General features: G+C 35.3%; 1 protein-coding gene across 4 annotated transcripts in view; it reads right to left on the bottom strand.

Moving 5' to 3' along the window:
* The window catches only part of STXBP5 (syntaxin binding protein 5), a 129193-nt gene that overhangs the window by 79056 nt on the left and 26308 nt on the right, over positions 1-23829 (bottom strand). For all 4 annotated transcript variants that reach the window (XR_010883737.1, XM_067293542.1, XM_013945418.2 and 1 more), the window contains exons 3-6: positions 18358-18439; positions 17294-17394; positions 5231-5365; positions 1934-1997 (exon numbers count right to left, since the gene is read on the bottom strand). Coding sequence is in view for 3 of the 4 variants with exons in the window: in XM_067293542.1 (XP_067149643.1) it covers positions 1934-1997; positions 5231-5365; positions 17294-17394; positions 18358-18439 (382 nt within the window). In the remaining variant the exon portion in view is untranslated. The remainder of the gene's footprint in view (positions 1-1933; positions 1998-5230; positions 5366-17293; positions 17395-18357; positions 18440-23829) is intronic.

The following is a 23829-nucleotide window of genomic DNA, read 5'->3' as shown; positions in this document are numbered from 1 at the left end:
AAAACAGAATTACTGTCCTCCTCGAAGATTTTTCACATTTGGGAGTTCAAAACATTCTAGGAGTATTTCCGAGAATGCCAAAGACTGACAAACACACAATATGAAAACTGACTTTACACTGACAAAAAAAAACATTTGGCACTTAAGCCAATCTGCTCAATCACTTATACCTGATTACTCTAGAGGGGAGTCATGAAAACCTGTTCAGAATGGCATCCAAGTCTCTCTGGTATATCTGGCTAAATTATGATCATGCTTTTGTCAGGGGTCTACACAGTTTTGGAAGAGAGATGTATACAGACTATTGTTTTAAAACCCCTCTTTCATGTTAGACTTTATTCCTATCACTTAGATTAAGGAAAACCCTTCATGGTTATTCTTCAGTATGGAACACAGGACCCAGACAAAAGTTGCAGGAAATCAGTTAGACTTTCTAAACAACTATAAGAAGCACACAAACTGAAGAATCTAAAGATCCTTCAAAAGGGTGGATGAGTCATATGATACCACCCTAAGACTTGTAGAAGAGGTCTGATACCTGAAGCATAGACTCAGTCTTGCAACCATGACTGAAGCAGGGAATGAATTACAGCAGAATCATAGTTAACAGTGTTACTCTACACACTTCGCCATGCATAAATGATTCTATAACATGCAGCCTTCTGTGGAATAAGGCTCTTAGAAAACACAGATAAGATGCTAGTCCAATACAAATGGAAGTGTTTCTTTTCTTAGTGCAGACTTCCGAGGGTATCCTGGAATCCATTACTTTCTAACACAACTATCTTCTCCCAGCGTAAAGAGAGAAATCAAGTGGGAGAAGGCATTGTCCAGTCAGTTGAGAAAAAGAACCAAATTATCCTGCCTAGCAGAAGGTCCCTTCTCTATGAAAATGTACAATTCAGTACTACAGTAGCTGCTTCACCCACAGAAGACATACTACTGTTTTAATTTAGCTCCTTGCTTTTGTCTTTTAATTCATGAAATCTTCATTGAGGACTTGAAGTTATGCATTCTACATTGCTTTTGCAAGAACCTTGTAACAGGTCTCCCAAAGCAAAAGGTAATACTTACAGATTTACAGTAGTAATACAGTAGGAACTTATGGCCATTGATTCCACAGCTCAAGTTCTTCTTTGTGGTTGCTGTGTCATAGCACATGAAAACGTGTGTCTTGTGAGAATGTGTACTATGAAAAACGTTTTGTCAAGACAAAAGATCATGTTGTTGATGTTGTCTCACAAGAAGGAAAAGACAAGTCTAATACATAGTTCTTTATAACATGTTTGAGTCAAGAGGATTTTCTGAAGTATCCATTGGTACTGCAGGCCAGTTAGATTTCAAGTGATTTATTATAACTGCTAGATGCTGCCTGCTAAGTAATGCTATGTCAGTTAGACCTTGAATCCGTTCAAAATTGCTGCCTTGAATTAGCTAAACAAAAGAAAAAGTACACAGTATTCTACATAAATATACTTCAGTGACCACAAAGCATTTAAGAGTTGTGAAACAGTAACAGTCCAAGAGCATTATAAAGTTTATTTACTTTCCATGCAACTATTTCTGTACTTAGGTTATGTTTGTTTTTGGTCAATAACATCTTAATGTTTACCACAATATTTTAGATTCCTTGCTTCTGTTTTCAAGGATTTTTGCAATTAAGCACTTTCACCCGTTTTCAAATGTTGCTGATGGCAAGATGCATTCATCCTAACCTAGCTTATCTGACTACAATGTGTCCCTACAGTCATGTCTGTACTTTGCTTCATGTTTTTCGATACCAAAATTTTGATCCATTCTTCCTTCATGCTTCCAACATCATCCTCATTTAGTCAATCTCTCCTTAAGAAGCAGAGGAATTAACAAACAATTTTAAAAATAAAAGGTCTTACTTGAAAAACCATGTATTTAATAGTCTTTAAACACATCCTACCTTTCCTTCATCCATTGGATTGTCACTAATATGGACAATAGGTCCTGGGTGAGATTTTGATGACCTAAACAGGAAACATTTCCACTTAATTAAAAGAGAAGATTTTCTCTGCCCAAAATTGTATTATAAAAAAATCATACCTCATTAGATGATTTCAAGTAGCACTAAAATTAAGTTTCTGTACTTTCAGTGAAATATCAAGAAATACAGACAAACAATGAAGCAGTCAACTTTTTGGAAAAATGAAATTAGAGACTACTTAATACACTGATTAATCTAAACAAAATGCATTTAAAGTTTCATGAAAAACAAAATACTATTTTTGTAATTAAGTTTCATACAATACTTGTTTTAAAAAAATACCATTTCCTTCAAACAGCTGCAATACAGCTTCTAGCTTGTTACAGTTCTGTATACATACAAGATAATTTATGAATGCTATTACTAACTCCAAATACAACAGCTGCTAAATCACAGGTGGGACAAAGCCCCTATACTATTTTCATCCTTGCTGGTTTTAATTGCGTAGTAACTAGAAAGCTATATTCTGTCCTTTCCTCTCCCACATGCACATTTGTGGACAAGAGGATATGATATGCTAAATCATTAATTTTCAGATGAGGAAAATTAAAAAAGAAGAATTAATGTAACTACTACTTCAGTGTTAGGCCGTTTCCCCACCACTTTCAGTCAACATGCTAATGCCACTTGTTGCTTTAACTTTATCTCAACAAAGAAAATGATAGACATGCATTTATACAATACATTTTCAGACCAGTAAGACTGAACAAATAAGAAATATTAGAGTAGAAATATAAAAAATGATTTAAATAAGTTACTAGTCAGTCAGTAAAGCAGGTGACCAACACAAGCAAAGAAACACTCTTCTACAGTGAATCCCCAAATCAGTATGTTAAAATATGTGTGTGTGCACTTGTCTGTGCGTGTGTAAAAAAGCTGACAAGAAAAGTAAGGTGAACTTTCCTCTTCCAAATTCTAGGAAGCATTCTCCAGAATTTTAGACATCGCTAATGAGTCTTAATTGAAGCCTGGCATATAATATCCTTTAAAGGAGACAGAAAAGGAAGGGAGGTAGTTTGGATGGAACACAACCCTTTAAGTTATTCTGCAAATACTATGCCTTTTTCTGATAAATTATCATGACCTTCCCTGAACAGCACTGTCCATATTCAGTATATTTTCCCTAGGAGCTATAATTACCTTTGCTAAGTTTTTATGCATATAGCCTGTCCTCTTCAAGACAAAAAGTGGGGACACTTATTAAGGGAAGACATAGAAAGCAAGCTGTTAATATTTTACAAAAGATTATACATGAATCAATAGGTTTTCTGGTGTGTGATTCAGTAGTTATCTATAAATGAAATTCTACCATTCAATAGCAAAGTCTATTCTATGGACATACTATTAATATAAGAGAGGAAATTTATTACAGAGTTGCTTTTCATGATACCAACCTCCAAGCTTCTGGTCCCTCTTTATCTCAAATTTTGTGCAGGCTGCTGAAATCTTGATTACACACACACTGTAAACTTACCATATTTTCACAGTCATACATCTTAAAAAACATTTAATATACACAACCCAGAGCTGTAGTCAATCTACCTTGCAAAAGCAAATATTTGGAGGACTGGTATATTTTGTTTCTAAATTTGTGGAGTAAATGGAAGGACTACTTTCTGATCTGCAGAAGACTGCACAGAAGCAAAATAAAACTATGAGAATTTGGCATTTCCAAACAAAGAAAAGGGATGTAATCCTTTGCTCACACATCGGACATACAAAATCTGCAGTTAGAAACTCCATGTAAGCTGTTTTAAGAGTTAATGACATTTCAGTGTGAAGTCACTCCTGTATCTTCAAGTTAGTAAATGCTTTCTGCTTATTTTGTAAGCACTTGAATTCTGTTTCTTTTGACAAAAAGGAAAGACTTATTAACCGCTTATTTTAAATGCAAAAAAAGTTATCATTAACTTTATCTACATTTAAATGAGTGTTAATACAAAGTTGGTACAGTTCAATAAAATTTTATTTTTATGCTGGAAGTAAGTCTTGCAAGAAGTCACCTTTGACTCCTTCAGCTATTAGCGAGCCTTTTATCTTTCAAGACTTGTGGTACTTTGAAGCAGTTGTGAGGGGGGAAAAAAACTCAAAACAACAAAAAACCCCACAACTCTAAATACAGTTTGTCAAATCAGAATAGCTAACAAAATCCAAGAGGCCAAGCAATGTTTATTTTTAATGTGTTAAATCAGAACTCCATTTTGTGTGTAATGAAGAGGACAGCTCACTTCTAGACATCCAAGATGCAACAGTTTTCAATATTTGAACAGTTTCTAATTTTACTCAGGTACTGCCCAAGTATGGACATTATTAAAACAGTACAGAGTTAGGGGTATTATGTTGTCTTCTTGCTATTGAAGGAAGTGGACTATTGAAGAGGACCTACATTTGTTTTAAAAGTCTTTGGAAATGATGAATTTCATGTATGTTTCAAAGATAAATATAACATTCTGGGAACAAAACATTAGTTTTAATACCTCTTTAACCACATATGAACAGCAGCACATGTAAGTATATGTCTTTACCCACAAACCACTACATTTTCATAGACAATTCTATTATTAAAAAAGGAGGTGAAATGACAGCAGCTGTAAAAAAATACTTTGTTCTCAGAATAGGCTCATTTAAATGTACATTTACAACCAGTTTATTTCATACTCAGCATATATTAGTTCTGTCACAACACATATCTTTATACTCTGGAATTTATCTGATAAGGATTACTGAAGCTAAGTATTCTAGAAAACATGCTGATGTTATATAGAGTTCTGGGCGTCACAGCCTTTAGTCAAATAAAGATTGACAACAAAAAAAATGATGCTATCCTTAAACTAATCCCCCCCATCTAGACTTTAATCCCCAACTATAGAAGTGACATACTTCCTTAAATACCACATGCCATATTTTAACATAAAGAATTAGAAAATTTATATAAATATATATATATTATCATCACAGTTAATGATTTTTGTCTCTATTGCAGGCACCATGATAAAACTGCTTTAGGCAGAAACAGATACATAAGTTAACATTAACACTTCACATTTATGAGTATAAAGTGTACTTACATGACTATTAATATACTTTGATTATATTGTCTGTTTAATAAATCTAATAGGGAGGCCATGTAACAAAGACATTTCTGCAGTTGATATTCATAACATCTGGGACATTGCTGTTCCCTCCCCTCAATAGACAATAATTGATTAAACTCACAGTTCAATGGCTTTATTCCACATGATGACATAGCCTGAGAGAGTGAATGATTCCACATTGACAATGTGAATGTTTCCTCTTTCGGTGCCCACATACAGCCATTTGCTTTGGAAAGGCAGATGACAAAACGTTATCCTGCAAGAGAGTGCCACAAAAAAAAAAAAGTGTTTTTTTTTTTTTTTTTTTAAGAAAAGTCTTTTATAAAAAGCTAGAGTTCTTCAAATCTCTAACACTGCCAAAGAATTGGAAGAAAGGCACCATGCCAATGGGAAGAAATATAGACATTTTTGTCATTTTTGTACTGGTTTTGCTAGCTTTCTCTACCTTTGAGAGGTTCACAGGCAATGTAAAACTTGGATTAAATAAGAAACAGAAAGCATGGTATTCTAAAACTATTAGGTAATTAAAAAAAAAAAAAAGAATCACACAGGAAACTTGGAAAACTATCACATCGGATATTTTTCTTAAGGTTACTGCCATTTTAAACTTAAAATTCACTACTCCTATGCTATAAATTATAAATCTCATTTTGAAATCAATTGCTAATTTCAAGCTTTAAAGAGCAAAGGATTTTTAGAAGTAACCTTCTGCTGTTTTAGCTGTTTTCAAGTGAGGAGATGAAGGCAGAACATAAAGTATGAGAAATGCAAGTTTACATGTAACCCAAGGGATCCCCAAAGAGCAAACCTAAAAACAATCCTAAGGCTTAAGTAATTATAAAAGCTAGTGAAAAAGTAGTCTAAATTTTGGGATATTATTTTACTTAAATCATGTTTTAATTTTCTGCCTTCTGTTTCTCTCTTCTGTTGCTAGAAGAGAATATCTGAATAAAAAACAAAAGTTAACAGCTGTCTGTAACAGCAGAGAACTGTTCTGTGACTGTAGACCCAGTGCAAACAACAGTATTTGAAAATCTGGTATATCTGACCAACTTCTTCAGTCCTGATTACTGTTTACTTTATCTTCAAAACTGCTAAGGTATTGATCTCCCTGTAGAAATTGCAGCTTCTAAAAATAAAAGAGAGAGAGAGAGAGAGAGAGAGAGAGAGAGAGAGAGAGAAAGAAAAACTACTTGGACCATCAAACTCAGGCTTTCACAAATGTTTCCATGATAAGGTAAAATAATTATTCAATGGAAATTTGTTCTGTCAGCTCTAATCCTTAGCTTTACAGATTTGTGCTTCTCCTTATTTTCTCCCTGTTGGACTCTCTTCTTGCCAAATCCATGCATCACTTCACAAGCCTGTTAACAATTATTTATGCAAAGAACCCAAACAGCTTAGACCCTTTGTACTAGATGCTGTATATACACATTTGGCTTCAGCAAGAAAGCAACGACTAACAGCAACAATGCAAAAAAATTGCTAATGGCTGAAAAAAATGTTAAATTGTATTACAGATTTCAAAAGTTAAGGCTTCCGTAGTATTGCTAACTGTATCACAAGTATACCATTTTTACTGTTTACACTACTAATTTTTTTCTAGTTAGGGAATGCTGTTTGATCAAGTCAATCTTTAATTTCTGCATTTTCTAATTTTCTTGATTTCCTGTGCTTGAATATTTAAGCTGAAAGGCTGTACTAACTTATTTCACTGATATCTTAAAGAAAAGAAGAATTATATACAAGATTTAAAATGCTCCTCTAGCTCTGTGAAGTTGTAGAGGTTATTACATTTTTAGTATAGACAGTAATCTGCACACACTGCAGGCAAAACTGATTTGAGTTTCACCAATGTCCTTGAAAAAAATAAAGGTGATTTTATTAGAAGTTGAATCACGCATTGATATATACTCTCATTAGGCAGACCCCCAAAACCTTACTGCCCATGAAAAAAGCTCTCCTGCTATAACCAGGGAAGTGGTGCAGCTTGAGGCAGTAGGTGAAACACAAAGCCTCTTGCTCTACAAAGCCACAGCTTCCCTTCGTGCCAGCAGGTCCGGCAGGTCTGAGAGCACAGCCTAGGAGACAGAGACTGCACTCAGGAGCAGAGCCATGGGTCCATTTGTATTGACCTGTGAGTTACTACTGTCACCTGTGGTTGTCCAATACTTGCTCTTTATGAAAAACAGAATCCACTTCCTATCACCTAAAGGGGGCAAAAATATAAACTGGGACTGCAACTTTGAGTGCCATAGCAAAAGGGCAAACCTTACAGGAAAAGAGTGCATCTGACCCGTCAGTACTCTTGATGCCTTTCTTGAATAGTTCTGAACTTTGCAGCTTTACTCAATTTACTGCCTGTTCTGTGCAAGTGAGATTAATTTCATCAACAGTTAGCATGCAGTGAAATGCTTCCACACCAAAAGAGTAAATTACAGTTGAGCAGTAGCTTTATAAAATGTACAAAAATCTCAAAACCAGAGGTTGAAAGGATTTCAGAATTACCATGTAAACACACACACACAAAACATACAAACACATACAAAACAGTTCTTGACCTTATCCTTCAAAGTGTACTTTTGTGATAGTAGAAGACTGGCAAAAAGTGTTGGATGAATATCATATAACCTAAAAATACTCTTTTACAGCTTTAAGGGTTAACAGAACCATTGACGACTGGTTAAATCTGAAAGAAACTCGTCATACTGATCCTGCCATGTCAAAAAAATCACTGTTTCACCTACGGATGAAAATAATAACCATTATTCCATTCACAAATGTAGCTTCATTTTCTGTTTCTATTTCTTTCTTACCTTGTTGATAAACAAAGAAGGTATGCTTTCCACTTTTCAGAAATTCAATTATAGTTTTGTCTACTTAAAGTAATTCTTTCCAGATACTTCATTTATTTTAGCACTCAATTTACAGGACATTTCCAACATTGAAGGCCATGTACTGAGCTGCTCTCTGCAACATATTAAGGCTTCACCTTAAACATTATGTGGATTTTAACAATGTTGGAAAATATACAGCCCCATTAGTAACCGAAATTCAGTGAAGATATAAGCATCTCAACATACAGTGAAATCATAACAGAATGTCAACATGCAAGCTACATCAGTGGCCTAATGAACTCTCTTGCTCCATACAGAATGGGGCTGGGGATTAAAAGGAATTCAAACTTGTTTTGGTGGAAGGAAACAAAAGCGACAAATGAGACGCAAGTCACAGGGTCATCCTCTTCTCAGTGGTTAGGCAACCACCATTCTTGTTTCACACTTGGTCAAGGACAGCAGACGTTTTTCTGGAAAATGTAGATTTGCCTTCAGATACCTATCCTTCTACCACTGTAAGATTAGAACAGAATCTTTCCATAACATACATAGTATTAACAAAAGTATTAATTGCTGTATAATGCTCTGCCCATTCCCACAAGTCAAGCACTCTTCCCTTTTTCTCCCTACCCCAAAAGGGACCTGTATATTAGAGTCTGGAGGGAAGGAGCAAGAGAGAGACTGCATAGACTAAAGATACACTGAATCCAAATAAAATTTCTTTGCAAGCCTTACTTGCATACAAATCCCAGCTGCCTGATAAAAATCTATCAGTTAGTCAAAAGAGCACCATACACTCTTTCCTGTATCAAACCATTCTGACCAAAAATACTAGCACCGAGGCATCTGTACAAAAAAAAAAAGTGATCACAGAGAGGCTTTTGCAGCCAGCTCTTTCATGGCACAACAAATTCACCATGTTATCTCCTACGTCTCCTAGGAAATTTCAGTTACCTCATTAAGTATAGTACATTCTGTGAAGCTGATGGAACTTTTAAAATAATACAACCATTGTGCATAGTATTTTATTCCAAATATTTTACTTTCCCATCACTGTTCAAAGAAAAAAAAAACCTCTTTATAGAAGAAAGTGATGTTTTAAGGAGATGTTTGGGTTTTTTTTAATCTGAATTCTACAGCAAGACTTTAGTATATGCTAGCGTTGCTGATAAAATGAGATACTGTTAAGAAAGCCCAAACAGCTGAGGTATTTCTAAGTTCTAAGGTATCTGAACTTTTCCCTAAGCACAAATTTACTTCCTCACTCCATGCATATTCACAAAGCAAAAATGAAGAAAAAGTTGTCTGTGAAACATATTTGTGCAAAATTGTATAAAGAAAACCCAGTAGTACACTAGCAGTGGAGAACATTGACAAAAGAAAAATCCCAAACCTCACAAAAATATTTCTTTTTCTTACTGTACTTAAAATGTAATTTGTGCTATTGCTTATGGGGAAGTATTAGCAGTGACAGAAGTCTTTAAGAAGCAGTATGTAAACATACTGAAAGGATTTCCTTTCTTAACTGTAAACCATATGCCTCTTCTGATAACCTGTCAAAATTAGTTAAGAAAAATCTTTATTGTGATCATTCCACACATATCAAAACAGTAATTATAGCAAGTGATATTATTCCTAAGAGGAATTTAATTATAGCGATCTCAAAGAATTAAACTTATTAAATTGGTATGTAAGTGGAAGAAATATGCTGTTTAATGGAAATACTAAGTTTCCATGGCTTTAGCAAAGGACAGTGACAAATTTTGATGAATGACAAACACTGACGACAACAGGTTTTATTTTTACGAAACCACTGAAGTTATTGCTAGAAACTCAGACTATCATTATAGGTCTGTAATTACTGTAATTCTATTAGGTGTTCAGATTATATATACACACACAAAATAACTTTGTCTTCTAAAAGCAAAAATGTTAAACAACCGGAATTGTCTTCTGCATACTTCTAAATCTCTTCAACCTTTCATATGTGAGACAGACACCATGCAAACTTCGAAAACTGAAAAGTTTTAAAGATATTTTTGTAAGGCTAGTCCCTATGTCCCAATGGTCTCTGTATCAAGTCTTCAATGTGTACAAAAAGTCAACAGCCAGTGTCAGGATGGCATCCTGAAAGAAGAAAGGATTGCCTGTGATTTTCCAGTGTTGCTACAAGGGATCTCTTTCCAGACCTGTTAACTACAGTAGGCTTAAAATACCGGCAAGAAAAAGGACAGAGTGGAGGTGAGGGGGGCACACACAGAGGAAGAATTCCTCTTAAATGCATCCTAAGATTATCCCCAGTAAGATCATATGGATAAAGTACACCACACAAACTGGACCAGATACTTCACTCCCATGTATTTCCCATAATAATCCTCCAAGTGATGCTTTTCCAAGCATGTTCACTTGGACAGCTGCCTTCAGAGATCCTATGTTCAATATCTGCAAAGGACTACAGAATTAATTTCAGGTGTTCACTAGTGACATCAAGACGGGAGCACTGGGGAAGTAAGAGATGAGAACAGAAATAAAACAGGACACCATCACCATATATCTATGTGATATTAGGGCTACTTAGACGTATTTCCAGAAGAGGCTCAACTCCAAAGAGTTTCCAAGTTGCTGCAGGTATGTGTATTTTTATTATATATAATGCTGCTAATTAATTCTTGGCTTATATATTCTCTATTGAGTCACTTTTCACTTCTTTTTAGCGATGGCTTTGCAACGCCAGTTGGACTCCACTCAGAAGGGATCTCCATGTTTTTATACACAAACAGAAAAGGACTGCTTCACTGTTTGTAATGCTGGCAAAAGACTGCTCCACACAAACTTTTTGAGTGATTGATTCTGAAGAACCACACAATTTTACAATATTGAAGGAATACACACCCCCATATCCTATGGTTTTGAGGATCTCTTTCCACCAGTGAAATCTGCCCTATATATTCATGAGCTCATGCTAGTGCATCTGATGTGATTCCAGGAGTAACCACCACATTTGGCATCAGAAGACACCAAGGTAGCTTGCTTTACCATATGCAGTTTAGGCTGAATATGTTTGGCCTTGGAAGTCATGCATGAGAACTTAAACAATGGCCATGTGTCTGAGATATAGCTTTCCTATGGACAAGGAAGAATTAATTATGCCCATGACTGATGGAGACAGGTCTGTCATCAGACAGACAGGGTTTAAAGACTAGAGGTTGAAGTCTGCCTGGGGAAGTGGCAGTTGGCCATTATGTGTCTCATACCACTGAATGAACATCAGTGTGCAGGAAAAAAGTGAATTGGGCAATGGGGCAGTTTCTGAAAGTTGTTTCTTTGAAACCTGAAATCTCAGAGTAACAAAACTAGGCACGTCAGCTATATGTCAGTGCCAAAGGCAGTAGAAGGGAGCTGAGAGGCAAGGCTGTCCTGTCAGCTGCACCGACACGTGGCAATCCAAGTGCATGCACTGCCTCAGGAAAGTGTTTTCCAAAGGAATCTGATCTTTGCTGATACAGTAAATCCAGATATTCAAAAAAAAACAAACAAAACAAGCAGTTCCTTTTCTCTAACTTCTTGATTCAAGATGAAACTTTCTAAATACATATTGTGGATCATCAACAAGTAACATTTTTAAGTCCAATAACTAAAAGGTTTTAGACGGCAGCACAAGGGTAAGCAAACTAGATGATCAAGTTTCCTTTCAATCTTAAAAAAAGAAAACCAGTTTAAAAAAAGTGTTCAAAACTTAGTTGTGTGTCATACACTAAACCTGTACTTGGCATATTGTTGACTATACTAAGACTTCAAATGTTAACTTCTCAGAAGTTTGGATATGTTATTTTTAATCTTTCTACTACTAAGTTATACTATTCAAAAACACATAGGGCAATGGGGGGAAAAAAAACCACCACACCCCAGATAAAGGCTGCAAGTGAAACAGTGATATTAGTATAACTGTGTCACACAGAAGCGAAAAAATAATGCCTCATTTATCATTCACCTGCTCTCATGGACAAAAAAACCCTGTAAGTCCTTCTGCTATCCACAAAGCGGCAGAATTGGTCAGTTTATAAATGCAGTAAGGGGAAAGAAGGGAAAAATCCTCTCTCCTTTAACTAATGTCTGCTAATCCATGACCTGGGATATAAAGTTACAGTATTTAATGAGGAGAGGTACTATCATAATAAAATTTAAAAGTCTTATTTATAATAAAATTAAATGCAAGTGTGATTTTTTGCACACTCACTGTAGACAGAGTTTGTGTTTTAAATACAAGCTGAAGTTGCAGTTTATTAGCAGTATATGAAACCAGAAATACTTGAAGAATAATTCTGTAACTCTGGACTGTGTGGTTTTATGTTGAGGAAAACAAGTTAAATGTCACAGCATGCAAGTTGACACATTAAAAGTTACATTGCTATCAGTGCATCCAATGATCGATACGCAAAGCACTTGCACACTGAGCACTCAGTTCTATTTTTATGCTATGATTCTGGTCCTTGTCTTTATGCTAAACCACAAAGTAAGTAAGTAATCTCTTCCTCTTTCAACATCAAATAAGGGAATCCCAGGCAGCTCAGAAAGGATAGCAAGTCTCTGACTACTAAACACATTTTTCATCTGTATAAGGGTGAGGTTTTTAAAAGTTCTTCACATGTATTTATCTATGCTCTTAATATCTGTATCTTCAAAACTCAGAATTTCTCTCTCTCCATTTTCTTCTGCTCTGTAGCAAAGTAAACAATTAAATTTGTCATTCTTATCTCCTTTTTTTTTTTAAATTAAGTTAGGCTGTCATTTCATCCTCTCTGAAATACTTAGTTCTGTGAGAGTCACCTGCCCCATTAGTGATGTGTGTTAGACATTTCACATCTTAGAACAGCATGAAGCTTAATAATTCTTGCATGGCAAGAGCAATAAAGCCAGATATCTATCTTACAACATGCTTTCAATACTTACGTTAATAAGAAGTGTTAACTATACTTATTTCAGTTAATCTAGCCTAACATTAGCGTTTGTTACTAAGTTTAAATAAATTTAACGAGGTTTGCACTACATGTGAAAGCACAATAACTTTATTATGTGTAGGAATATTTATACATGTATGTAGATGACAAAGAAACTAGACCATCATTTAGTGAAGCAATCTCTCAGAGATGCACAAATCCTAGGATAGCAATAAGCCCACACACTTAATGGTGTATTCTGCAAAGAAGTACTATTACACGCTTTAATCTGCATTGTAAGTCATATAAACAACCCCCCAAGCATCATCTCGCACTTTTTCCCAGCCCCTACACACTGCTCCTCTTCTTCCTTCTCACAGTCAGGGAGCAGTGGCCAAGCTTAGCATTACATTGGTTTAATACCTTCTAACTTTCACTGGTAACTAGAACATGGAGCAGCTGCAAAACCCACACAAATGCGACAGGAACAAAAGGCTAGAAAACTTGCAAAACTAGCTTGCTTTGTACTGTGCTTCTGACATCTGCCAGTGATTTAAACCAACAGATTTGTTATATATCAAAAACTTCATCAACCACCAGTTCAAAAGGATTATTTCAAATTACTAACCATCACTGGTACAAAAGGCAGTCCACATCTACAAATCTATTAAATTGCCAGATTCTTATTTACAGTTTATTGATACTCATTTCTAGATTCAACAGAAAGTAACCCCTTCAAAGACTCTTGGCACTTACTTTTAAAGAAATATGTTTTACTCAAATCTGAAAAGATGTAAGTTACCTAATCAAAACATTTTCCACTACTATGAACAAAGTCTGTAATGGATAACACATGTATAGAATTATTTTAAAAGAAAAAGCAAGCATCTTTCTCACTACTTCCCGCCTTTAAAATTCAGGAGTAGAAAAGCAAAAATTCACAACACTTTCCAGTCATATACTACAGAGACTACACACTGAATTAACTAACAGGGAATTTAATACTTGAATTCAATTTTGAAATGAGTATCCAAAATGCTTAACACAACACACATTTAAAAAAGAGCTATGTCTATTTGTGATTCCTTATTTGAGACAGGTTCAAAACAAGCCTGAAAGAAAGCTAGCCAAAACAGATTACCAACAGGTATAACAAGTATCAATTCTGGAAATTGCATTCTGTTAAACAGTGGGTAGTCACTCTTGCAGATGGCTAAAAACAGGGAAGCAGCCAGAGCTGGAAGAGTTGTGCCATGAGAATACAGAATTCACTGATGAGTCAACCTCCCCCCCCACACACACACACTAAATTTTTTTAATGGTTCAAGAGTAGTTTTTGAATTAAATCTTTTTATCTGGGTATCATGAATTGTTTCAGTTAGCATTGTACGCCACAAACAACTTTCTATTGCTCAGGTGTAATTCTTACACTTTAAACTCTGAGATTGGAAAACAAAAACTGGAGAATAATTGGCCCACATGTTAAGCCCAGCTGTTACTAAAGAGGACACAAATACTGCTTCTGCAACATCCACACACTTACTTCCAGGTGCTCCCAATCAGGTATATAATTTTAAATCTTAGCATCTACAGAGTCCTGGAGCAAATACTGATATAACCAGAGAAGTTCTACAGTCATGCAGTAATATTTGGCTTTTTTTTCCCTCCAAGGACATTTTATTTCCAGTTTGTTAATTTATTTATACTTTTACCCAAACTAATTTCCAAGATACTGAAGTTGCTTTCAAAGCACAAGCTCGCAAATTAAAGTATCATTAGAGAACAGATTACTACAAGGCTCAATTTTAGTATTTAATATTTTAATAATTCATGTTAGGGAAGTTAGTTATACTTATGAGCAAATCTTAATCCCACAGCATAAATTATTTAAAAGACTTTATTAATTAGGTATCTAACAACTTGGCACTTGTGAATCGAGAGACCTAGTTTTATTCATGAATACTCTTCTCTATAAACTTAGTAGTTAAAATACAACATAAGCCTGACCCAAGCAAAACCTATCTACTTCAAATCTATTAGGAGCAACTATAGCAGTAAGAGCTCTTAGTTATTAAAATCACCAGTTTAGAATTATTCACCAGTGATTTTGTACAATTCTCTGAAGTGCTAAATCAAAACAATTCCCTAGTAGTTAGATTACACACTTGACTTTATTTTATGAATTAGTCCAAAGAAAACACACAAGCACAGGTACCAGTTATTCAGCATGATATAATAAATGGCTACCACAGTGTATGATTCTGGGCTCTAAAGTGTCCCGACTACTTCTAGGAGCTATTATAATGGCTACTTTAAGATTAAAATGTAACTCATTACTGCACATACAAACCTTGTTTATATAAATGATACCTATGGCATACATCACCAGAAATAACACAGAAACTCTACCTTCACTGTTCTGGATAATCACAGTGTTCTCACTGCACCTTTTAGCAAGGCACGGTGCCTTTCCTGAGAAATCTGACCTCTGTCCAAAATTCGTAAACTACTGAGACCACCAAAAGTGACACGAGTGACCTAGACTCCTTTCCCACCTTCCCACTTGCTGATAAGAGCACACGCAGTTCAACTCCATGCCACTGGCTTTGCTAGTGAGAACACCACATTTACAGGAAATCTAAAATTTCCTCTGTTTAAACAAAGAGATCCACACATCTCACACTTCTATCCAACTTCAACAGATTCACACACAATCTGAATCACCTCCTTGGGCATCCATTTTAAAGTGTAGCAGGAGGCAGTCAATCACCCCTGTTTAAGAAGATAGTTATAAGTCCATATTCAAGAGTGGTTTCAGGCTGCAAATCCACATTTTACATCAGCACTTAACTAGGTGCTACAGGTAAGAGCCCAGTCACCCAGAAAGAGGGGGAAGGGAGTAAAATCAGGTTTGGATACACCACTTTTTATCTCCCATAGCTGGACAATCCTCCTTAAACTAGATGTTCTGAATTTCATTCCTCACTCTTTAGCTCTTTTTATAATGTAAAAAGGAACTTTCACAGGCTGAAAATTTTGCCTCCTGTTTTGTGCATAAAAGTTTACGCATAGTGATCCAAAAGGGACTTAGAGTTCACTTAGTCCTCTGTCCCCAAAAAACCAATAACCTGGATCTAGGTCATTGTGACAAATATGTTTTTAACCTTTTCTTTAAAACCAAAAGGTTACTCCATAAGCTACCAGACAGTCTGTTCTAGCACTTTGTACCTCTGCAGCATTATATTTTGGATGTTTTACATCTCTTTTGCTGCCTATTACTTAAAGCGCATTACTTTCTGCCTATTCAGCAGAGGTACAGATCACAGATTATTCTGTGTGTTCTTCCTAGTCTTCTCTGAACTCTCCAAGCAGTCCATCTCACCTTTTGAAGCATGTTGCTTAAAACTAAACATAGCATTCCAGTTGAGACCTTACCCATTCTGGTAGAAGGAGAACTGCTTCCCCAAAACTTGCAAAAAAAAAGTCACAAACATATCCCAGTAATTGTCCATATTCTTTTCCAACAATCACAATACTCTCAACCTGTGTTCATCTAGCAGATCCTTTAAAGCCTTTTCTACAGAATAAAGGATGCAAAAAAAGTCCCTATATGTGTGGCTAATTATTCTTGTTTATGCTTTCCTCCACTGAATTTCATTCCTCCTTCAGCCACATTTACAACTTGAGATCATGCTAAATTCTAATCCTGCTCTCCAACATGTACAGTCTCTCCGAGTTTTCAAATTCAAATAGATACATTACTGCAATATCCAGTTTTATTAGCAGAAACAAAAAGAACTACCCCACTTTCTGTATCCTTCCACTTTGATAGGGAAGCTTTGCAAAACTAAAAAACCTAAAAATTGATATTAACTAACTTGTAGTCATTTCCTCTAAAACACATCTCCCTAACTTGCTTACAAGGCTGCCATTTGAGTGGTAAAATTTTTAATTAAAACACATATTATTTTCAACTTCTCTGATAGCCACAAGAGTTCTAACAATGCAGAATTCAGGTTGTTTTTTAAAGGAAGGGAGGGGAACCTCCAATCCAAAAATGGTACTTGTTTTCCTGTTGTCTTGTAGGTGCATACAAATACTTTTCTTTGTTCCAAAACTTCTACAGAGACATAAATTAAAAATATTCTTTCCATCCATTTAAAAAAGAATAGGAAAGTTGATGTTCAGTGAAGCAACAATACTCAATGTAATAGTAAAGTCATTAAGTTTAGGTCCTTGGTGCGTCTACTCTCAAGCAATCTGAACCCTGTCAGTCTCCAACTCAAACTCAATGTAAATCCAGCTTCAATTATTTAACAAGTTATTTACTGGAATGCATTATTAAATAAGATTTTGCATTTGCTCATAGTGCCACAGTAATAGACGAAGCAATAATAATTCAGTTCCTACCGTTCTCTGTTAAACTTGAGTGAATGAAGTATAGCAGGTCTCTTCTGACGTAAGTTCCATAGGTGTAAGGTATCATCAGCCAAGGCACTCACAAGAGCTCCCTATTAAAAATAAAAATTTTACTCAATTAATTTTCATAGCCCTAAGATTACATATAATATAAGATATATATCATATATACCAACAATATGAAGACATTTTTATAAGCATGTGTCTGTGCTATGATGTTGACAGACAAGTTGGAAGTAGTAGTGCTGAGATACCTGATCTGATCATGTCAATCAGCTCAGTCACATTTGTTTAGTGCTGTACTGAGGGGTGAGGGGGAAAAGATGGGGAGAAGGGAAGCTTGTTACCATGTTTGCATATCATTTACCTCATGCACACATTTGTAGTGAAATTAAGCAACAAACTCAACTGCCAATATCTACATACTGACAAAGTTAGTATGGTTCAGTTAGTGAGGTTCAACATCACCATCAAATCGGAGCTACGAGTCCCTCTACAAACCCAGCCCTGACTAGCTCAAGAACAGCATTACCATCAGATACAGTGATGATACATCACTGAGCTGACACATCATCAGAAAAAAGCGCTTGAAATTACCGAGGCATCAGATTAGGGATCTTTGTGCTATATTCTACCGCCCCGTAGAAACATGCCTCCTGCCTCCACTGAGCTGACATTTAAAAGAGTAACTCTACAAAAATAAAATATATACCCACTGAATATCCACTGAAATTGTTAGCATTATTGGTAGTACTATTGACTTACTACTTCCAGGGATAACTTGCAATGTTTAAAGACATGAATAAATACTCCTAGAAAAAAAGATTCTTGCTTATAGCAACAGAATACTCTAAAGACAAAGCTATTTCCAACAGTAACTCAAGTATTTTGTATGATTAAAAAAAGTTAACCTGCTTATAATTGTTACTATTTGCCACTCATGGTGAGAGTAACTTTTGTTATCTGTATTCTGATGCTCCCTTAATGAGCAACTGAGGAAAACAGATTGTGTATCTTCTCTGAATTATGGAATACGTACACCCAGTTTTACTAACCTCATTAATCAGGAACTGAAGCTGGATTACTGCAGCTCCACTGTCATGTTGGCAGTAGCATTCGACTCCTGGCCGACCAAAGCTGAATTTGGTACCATTAAGGAACGATTGTTATATGTGTTGCAGGAAAAGAAAAACATTAGTGATATTATTAATGCCAGTCTCAAACAGGTTAACATCCTGCTTCTGGCTAGCATACTCAAATATTTAAACATATAGATCTAAATGATCAAAAAAAAGTGTAAACATCACAAAGTAACACAAAGAAGATGTATGGCCAATCTTATTTAGCCCCATGCAAAAAGAAAACAATTGCATAATTTATCATAGTCATTTAAAGGATCTTTATTCAATGAGAACACAGAATAGATAATGATGAAACACTTATTTTAGTAATGTTAATACCAGGATTGGTATAAAAGAAAGTTAATCTAAATAAACTTCATAATCAAATGATCAAATATTTGAAGGGCTAAAGGAGCTTTCTCTCCTTTTTCTCTTTGAACACTACCTACAGATAAAAGAAGAGCTGAATAATGCAAGGCATGTTAAAAAAAAAATCTGCTATGACAGAGATAAAAAGATCAGTAGCCAAAATATGGAGGAGTCAGTGGCAAATTATGTATAATGTAAATTTCCAGGATCTCTGTACCAACACTTCCTGGATTTGCACCAACTATGAGATAACAAAAGCTTGCTCGTTTTCCCTCCCACACATAAATCAGTCCTATACTCCCATAATGAATATCAAATAGAAGAGGAAACAACACAGATTCTTTCTACTCTCCATACTTGATTAATTTATTAGTCTCAAAGACTCTGTTTTTCAAGTTTGATTATCCTATTTTTCTTCTGATATGAAATTAAGGAAATTCTCCAGAGACAGAAAAGACAGGAGAGAGAAAAGTAATAATGCAACAAGCAAAAATGAATTATGCAAAACAGTCAGTATTTCATCATTAGAGTATGAGCTGGGTTTCTGGAGTACAATTTGCCAAAGAGCTAAACACCTCTTGTTTTAAACAGACAACTCAGTTTTTGGAAGAACGGAAACCATTCCAAAGACATATGTGAAACAGGGAAAAAAGACGTGCAATTTTTTCTCTCAATATGTACTAGAAAGTCATAAGACAGTAGAATTCTCACTCTTTCTGCAACTCTTCCATTTTACTGAGGAATTGCTGGCCAAAACCAAAGTGGATACAAATATCCTCTAAAAAATAAATAAAAATAAAAAAGCACTCACACTAGATTCAGTTGAAAGACTAAAGAGGATATTAGGTGACATGCAAATTAAAACTCAAACACACCTCCTACTCAACCTCTAAACTAGTGAGATGAAATGCAAGTAGAACTACTATGCGAACTCTAAGTCTTAGAAGTCTGCTACAATACACATTATTTTAACTTTTAAATTTCAATTGCTTTACTCTCCTAAACTAATGAATCCATATAATATTCAGCTAAGTGATGAGAGATGTACTAAACAGATGCTGAATAGTCCAGCATTCACCATAATACCAGCTTTCTTCTCTGTACAGAATTAGTAATTTAATTTTGTTCTGGCATGTAAGGGCTTAAAGAGCCAGCTTGCCTCACCTGCTTTTTTTCTTGTATTTTTTATTCTTATCTACATGGCTCCTGTACAAAGAAGTCATCTGTATTTCACTGTCAGTGGATAACTCTTAAAAAAATTAAAAACCAAGCTGAAAGGCTTGGGGGTTTTTCCCTAAATGATTTCTTCCTACACAAACTCAGAATATACTTGATGTGAAAGCACAGCTTTTACATCAAATATGGACTGACTGCACAAACTAACACGTAGGGGAAAAAAAAATTCCCCACCAGCAGCAACAGAAGTTTCAAAGTCAATTTGCTTCAGCTTTGCTCATGCTTCTGCATTCACTTGAATTAATTTTTTACATGCAGAAATGGACACAAAGCATTTTTGAATGTGAAAGATCAGGCGTTTATAGGAACTGAGTTTTTAAACTTGTCAACTAACTGACAAATACTTTTTTTAAACAGAAAACACGATTTTATTCAGCGTAAAAGATTTCCCGAACTGCTCCCCTGAACATCAGCTTCCAGTTTAATTAAATATATAATCCTTGTTCACCCCCTCCACCCACAATTTATTTGGAATTGAGACTTTATAAAAATCTTGCCTCAAAACAAGAGGAGTATGACCTGAAAGAAATAGAGAAGCCTACAGTTTTCTCCAGTTACTCCCATCTTCACATATTCTATGCTTCAAATGTTTTCTTCAAGTACTTCTGATGCAAATATTTCTAGAAGCACTATTATAACTAGTCAATACAAATTTCAGTATTAAAAAATACTTGAACTTTTTACAAAAAAACTTTAAAATTTTCCAGAAAATTTCCACAAGTTATCCCTCTCCAGAAATCAAGTAGTAGTAGTAGGAGTAAGTCTACATAAGCTTTACCATTCAGTGCAAATTTCTGCTTTTTGACAAATTAGTAAAAACCTCATATGCATATCTGAAAATACAGTTTAGCCTCTTTTATTGTGCTCATGGTTATCAAAAAAAAAAAAAAGTCCTTGCAGCAAGTCCCACTCAGTTCTGTTACCCCAGCTTTACCAGGACTTTGCTTTTTCACCTGATAGCTAAAATTATTCTTATCTCAAAATAGTATCATTCTCCTCACCAGCATTACTCTTCTCCAAAGCACTGTAAAGCCTCCCAGTTTTGTGGGATATGTTTGCTGAAAAAGCACATCACTTAAATACTGACTATAGAAGAATAATAACACATGTCCTTGCCAGTACTCTTCACACGTTAAGCATTTCTCAAGACCACCAAACGAACACCGTTCTAGGGAACATGGTTTGTCCGACTCCTCTTTGCTCGTGTACGTGTACTTAAGGCAAGAGAGCTCATTGTACTAAGCAGCGATCACCTACCACAAAGCAGCCCCTGAAAGGAGAAAGAATTATAATGAATGATGACAAGATGGGCAAAGCATTTTCATTTTGAAGACAGGAAAAATTCTGTGTGTAAGACCTAGAGCTGCTCTAGAGGAAACAGTCTGCTCAGACCAGTGTTTTATTCAAAGACCAATCTCTTGACTGCTAAGCGTTTCTTCCTAATATTGTCACTTTGTCCCCCATTCCAAATATGAACAAATATTCACAGCTTCTCAGCAGCAACTATGAATATTTCTTCTGTGTTCCCCAATGCCCTCAGGAAATTAACCCTGCCAAATACTAGCCTTCCACTGTTTCCAGTACATGTTTTTATGAAAAAAATCATGTAAGAGACAAAAGCCTTGTCTGAGAGAAGGAATAGATAACATACTCGTATCTTGTATTACTGTTCATTTTCATAACTGCTAGAAGTGTAAGTCATACAGAAGAAGAGCCAACAGAACAGATATTTGTTCCAGACAAATCTCAAAGTTAAGCTTGCACTTTTTTCAGGCAAAAATTGTGGCATTTCAATTTCTGATATTTGAGTTATCTTTGCAAACAAATCCTTTTTAAAATTATTATTGATAGCTTCTCTGCATAGGAGTAATTCAGTGCACATCTTCTCTTAAGTTACATTTTGAGAATGAGTATTAATTCTGAAATACATATGAAAGTCTCAAAAGCAGTCTTTTTTTTTTTTGTTATTAAACTTATTGTAGGTAGAACTAAAGAATATCGGTGTTGTTTTCAACCTGTGGTTGACCTATCTGACATAGGCCACAGTTGCAAAAACGGCAGCCACCACCAATTCAATTCCTAGCATGGATCAGTCATGAATACGGGACACTGATAAAATAATTACCTTTCAAACTATACACCCAAATATGTGCATCTTCATGTTATTACACTGCAATAAGAAGTTTTGATGGGATAACACAAGATATAGACCATCTTCCTATATCAGATATGCCTCTGTTAGGATAGCTTAGGATTTTCAAGACAAATATAAAACTGTAACAGCTTTTTGAATCCATTACTAGGTACTTTTCAAAACTGTAGGTGTAACACCTTGCAGTATTTAAGCATGTAAAGAAATAGATCTTAGAAACAGACCTTAGTTATAGAGAAATGCATTCCACTGATCTGAATCATGTACAAAACACTAAGGGCAGTAGCTTACTGCACAATATTCTTACGTACGCTAGTCCATAGCATCTGGCTCTTTGACTACACTTGCATGTTTTAACATAGTCCTTGCTATATAACAATTATCCACTTAATTAGCCACTGAATTATTATTCTAGGCAGTGAAACCACCATCTATTTTGCATACATTTTTGCATATGCCTTGATTGTGGTCTCAAACAATTGATGATGATACAATCCAACAGCAGATTAAAAAGTAAATTAAATACTTAATTTACATCAAGTTAGAGTACTACAAAACCTGGTTATACATTTAAGCTGGACTAAAGCAGCACAAAAAAAGCTTCAAATTCATGCAATTTTCTTAACCTGGTTGTCAATCTTATTTGCACCTAGAGCAAACCAGCACCATTACATGCACATACAAAAGCATGATCTCTCACAGATACATAATTTCATAAAGAACCACCTATCAAGAGACACAGCTATTTAGCAGAAGAGGTTTATCCAAGAAGCTAAGAAGCACCACAGTTAACACTGTCTACAAAACTTTGATCCTTTTGTGCCCAAGTCTTACCAACAAACATGGTAAAATAAAATCCACAGAACATTTTGGGGAGAGTTTTAAACTTCACACCAGTCCTGATATGGTATCATATTATTGTTTCTGAACAACTACAGGATTATAGAGTTTCTTCCTAAAACCATAAGCCTGCATACCATCCTGCAGTGTTTGTACTACTCAGTTAAGCAGGTCTTTAGTCCTTCCCACATTTCAATACTTATATCTGCAAAAGCATAAAAACAATTTTTGGTAACATTTCACATCCACTTTCTTACATGTAAGTGACAATAGGAGGAAAGAACGAACCAGGGCTTCTGTTATTTGTGTAAACAGTATTACAGCTTAAAATGCAACTAAATATTCAGTAAGACAACCAGCAACTCCTAAATGGAAGAGTTCACTTTTACATTTCTAACTGTTAAAACTTTTACCCAGAATTACAGCACTTCTTGCATATACACAGACTTCATATGCCGTGAATACTTCACTCTTATTTTATAAAGTGGTCTATGAAATACACTGGCTCTCTCACCTTTTTGGCCCTGATCTAAGTAGTGGAAGAGAAGAAGAGAATTTGGAAGACTCAGTTAAATTTCATCAAAATCCTGTGCAAAGAAATCTATGTCCTCTGTGAAAAGTATAAGCTACTACATACTAAATTGAGGTTTTTAGAGGTGGAACTCATCACTACATTATTTTGCATGATGCTCATGTTATCCTCCTACCTTTTTCCTCAAAGAGAAGGATAAAAAGGAGTGATTTTCAAGGAGGTGGTCTATCAGACTCAGCAATGCTTCACCTTCTTGCTATGAATAATGAGAAACAAC

The sequence above is a fragment of the Apteryx mantelli genome, chromosome 3, assembly GCF_036417845.1.
Source record: "Apteryx mantelli isolate bAptMan1 chromosome 3, bAptMan1.hap1, whole genome shotgun sequence".
NCBI lineage: Eukaryota > Metazoa > Chordata > Aves > Apterygiformes > Apterygidae > Apteryx > Apteryx mantelli.
This window is presented reverse-complemented; position numbering and strand designations above follow the sequence as displayed.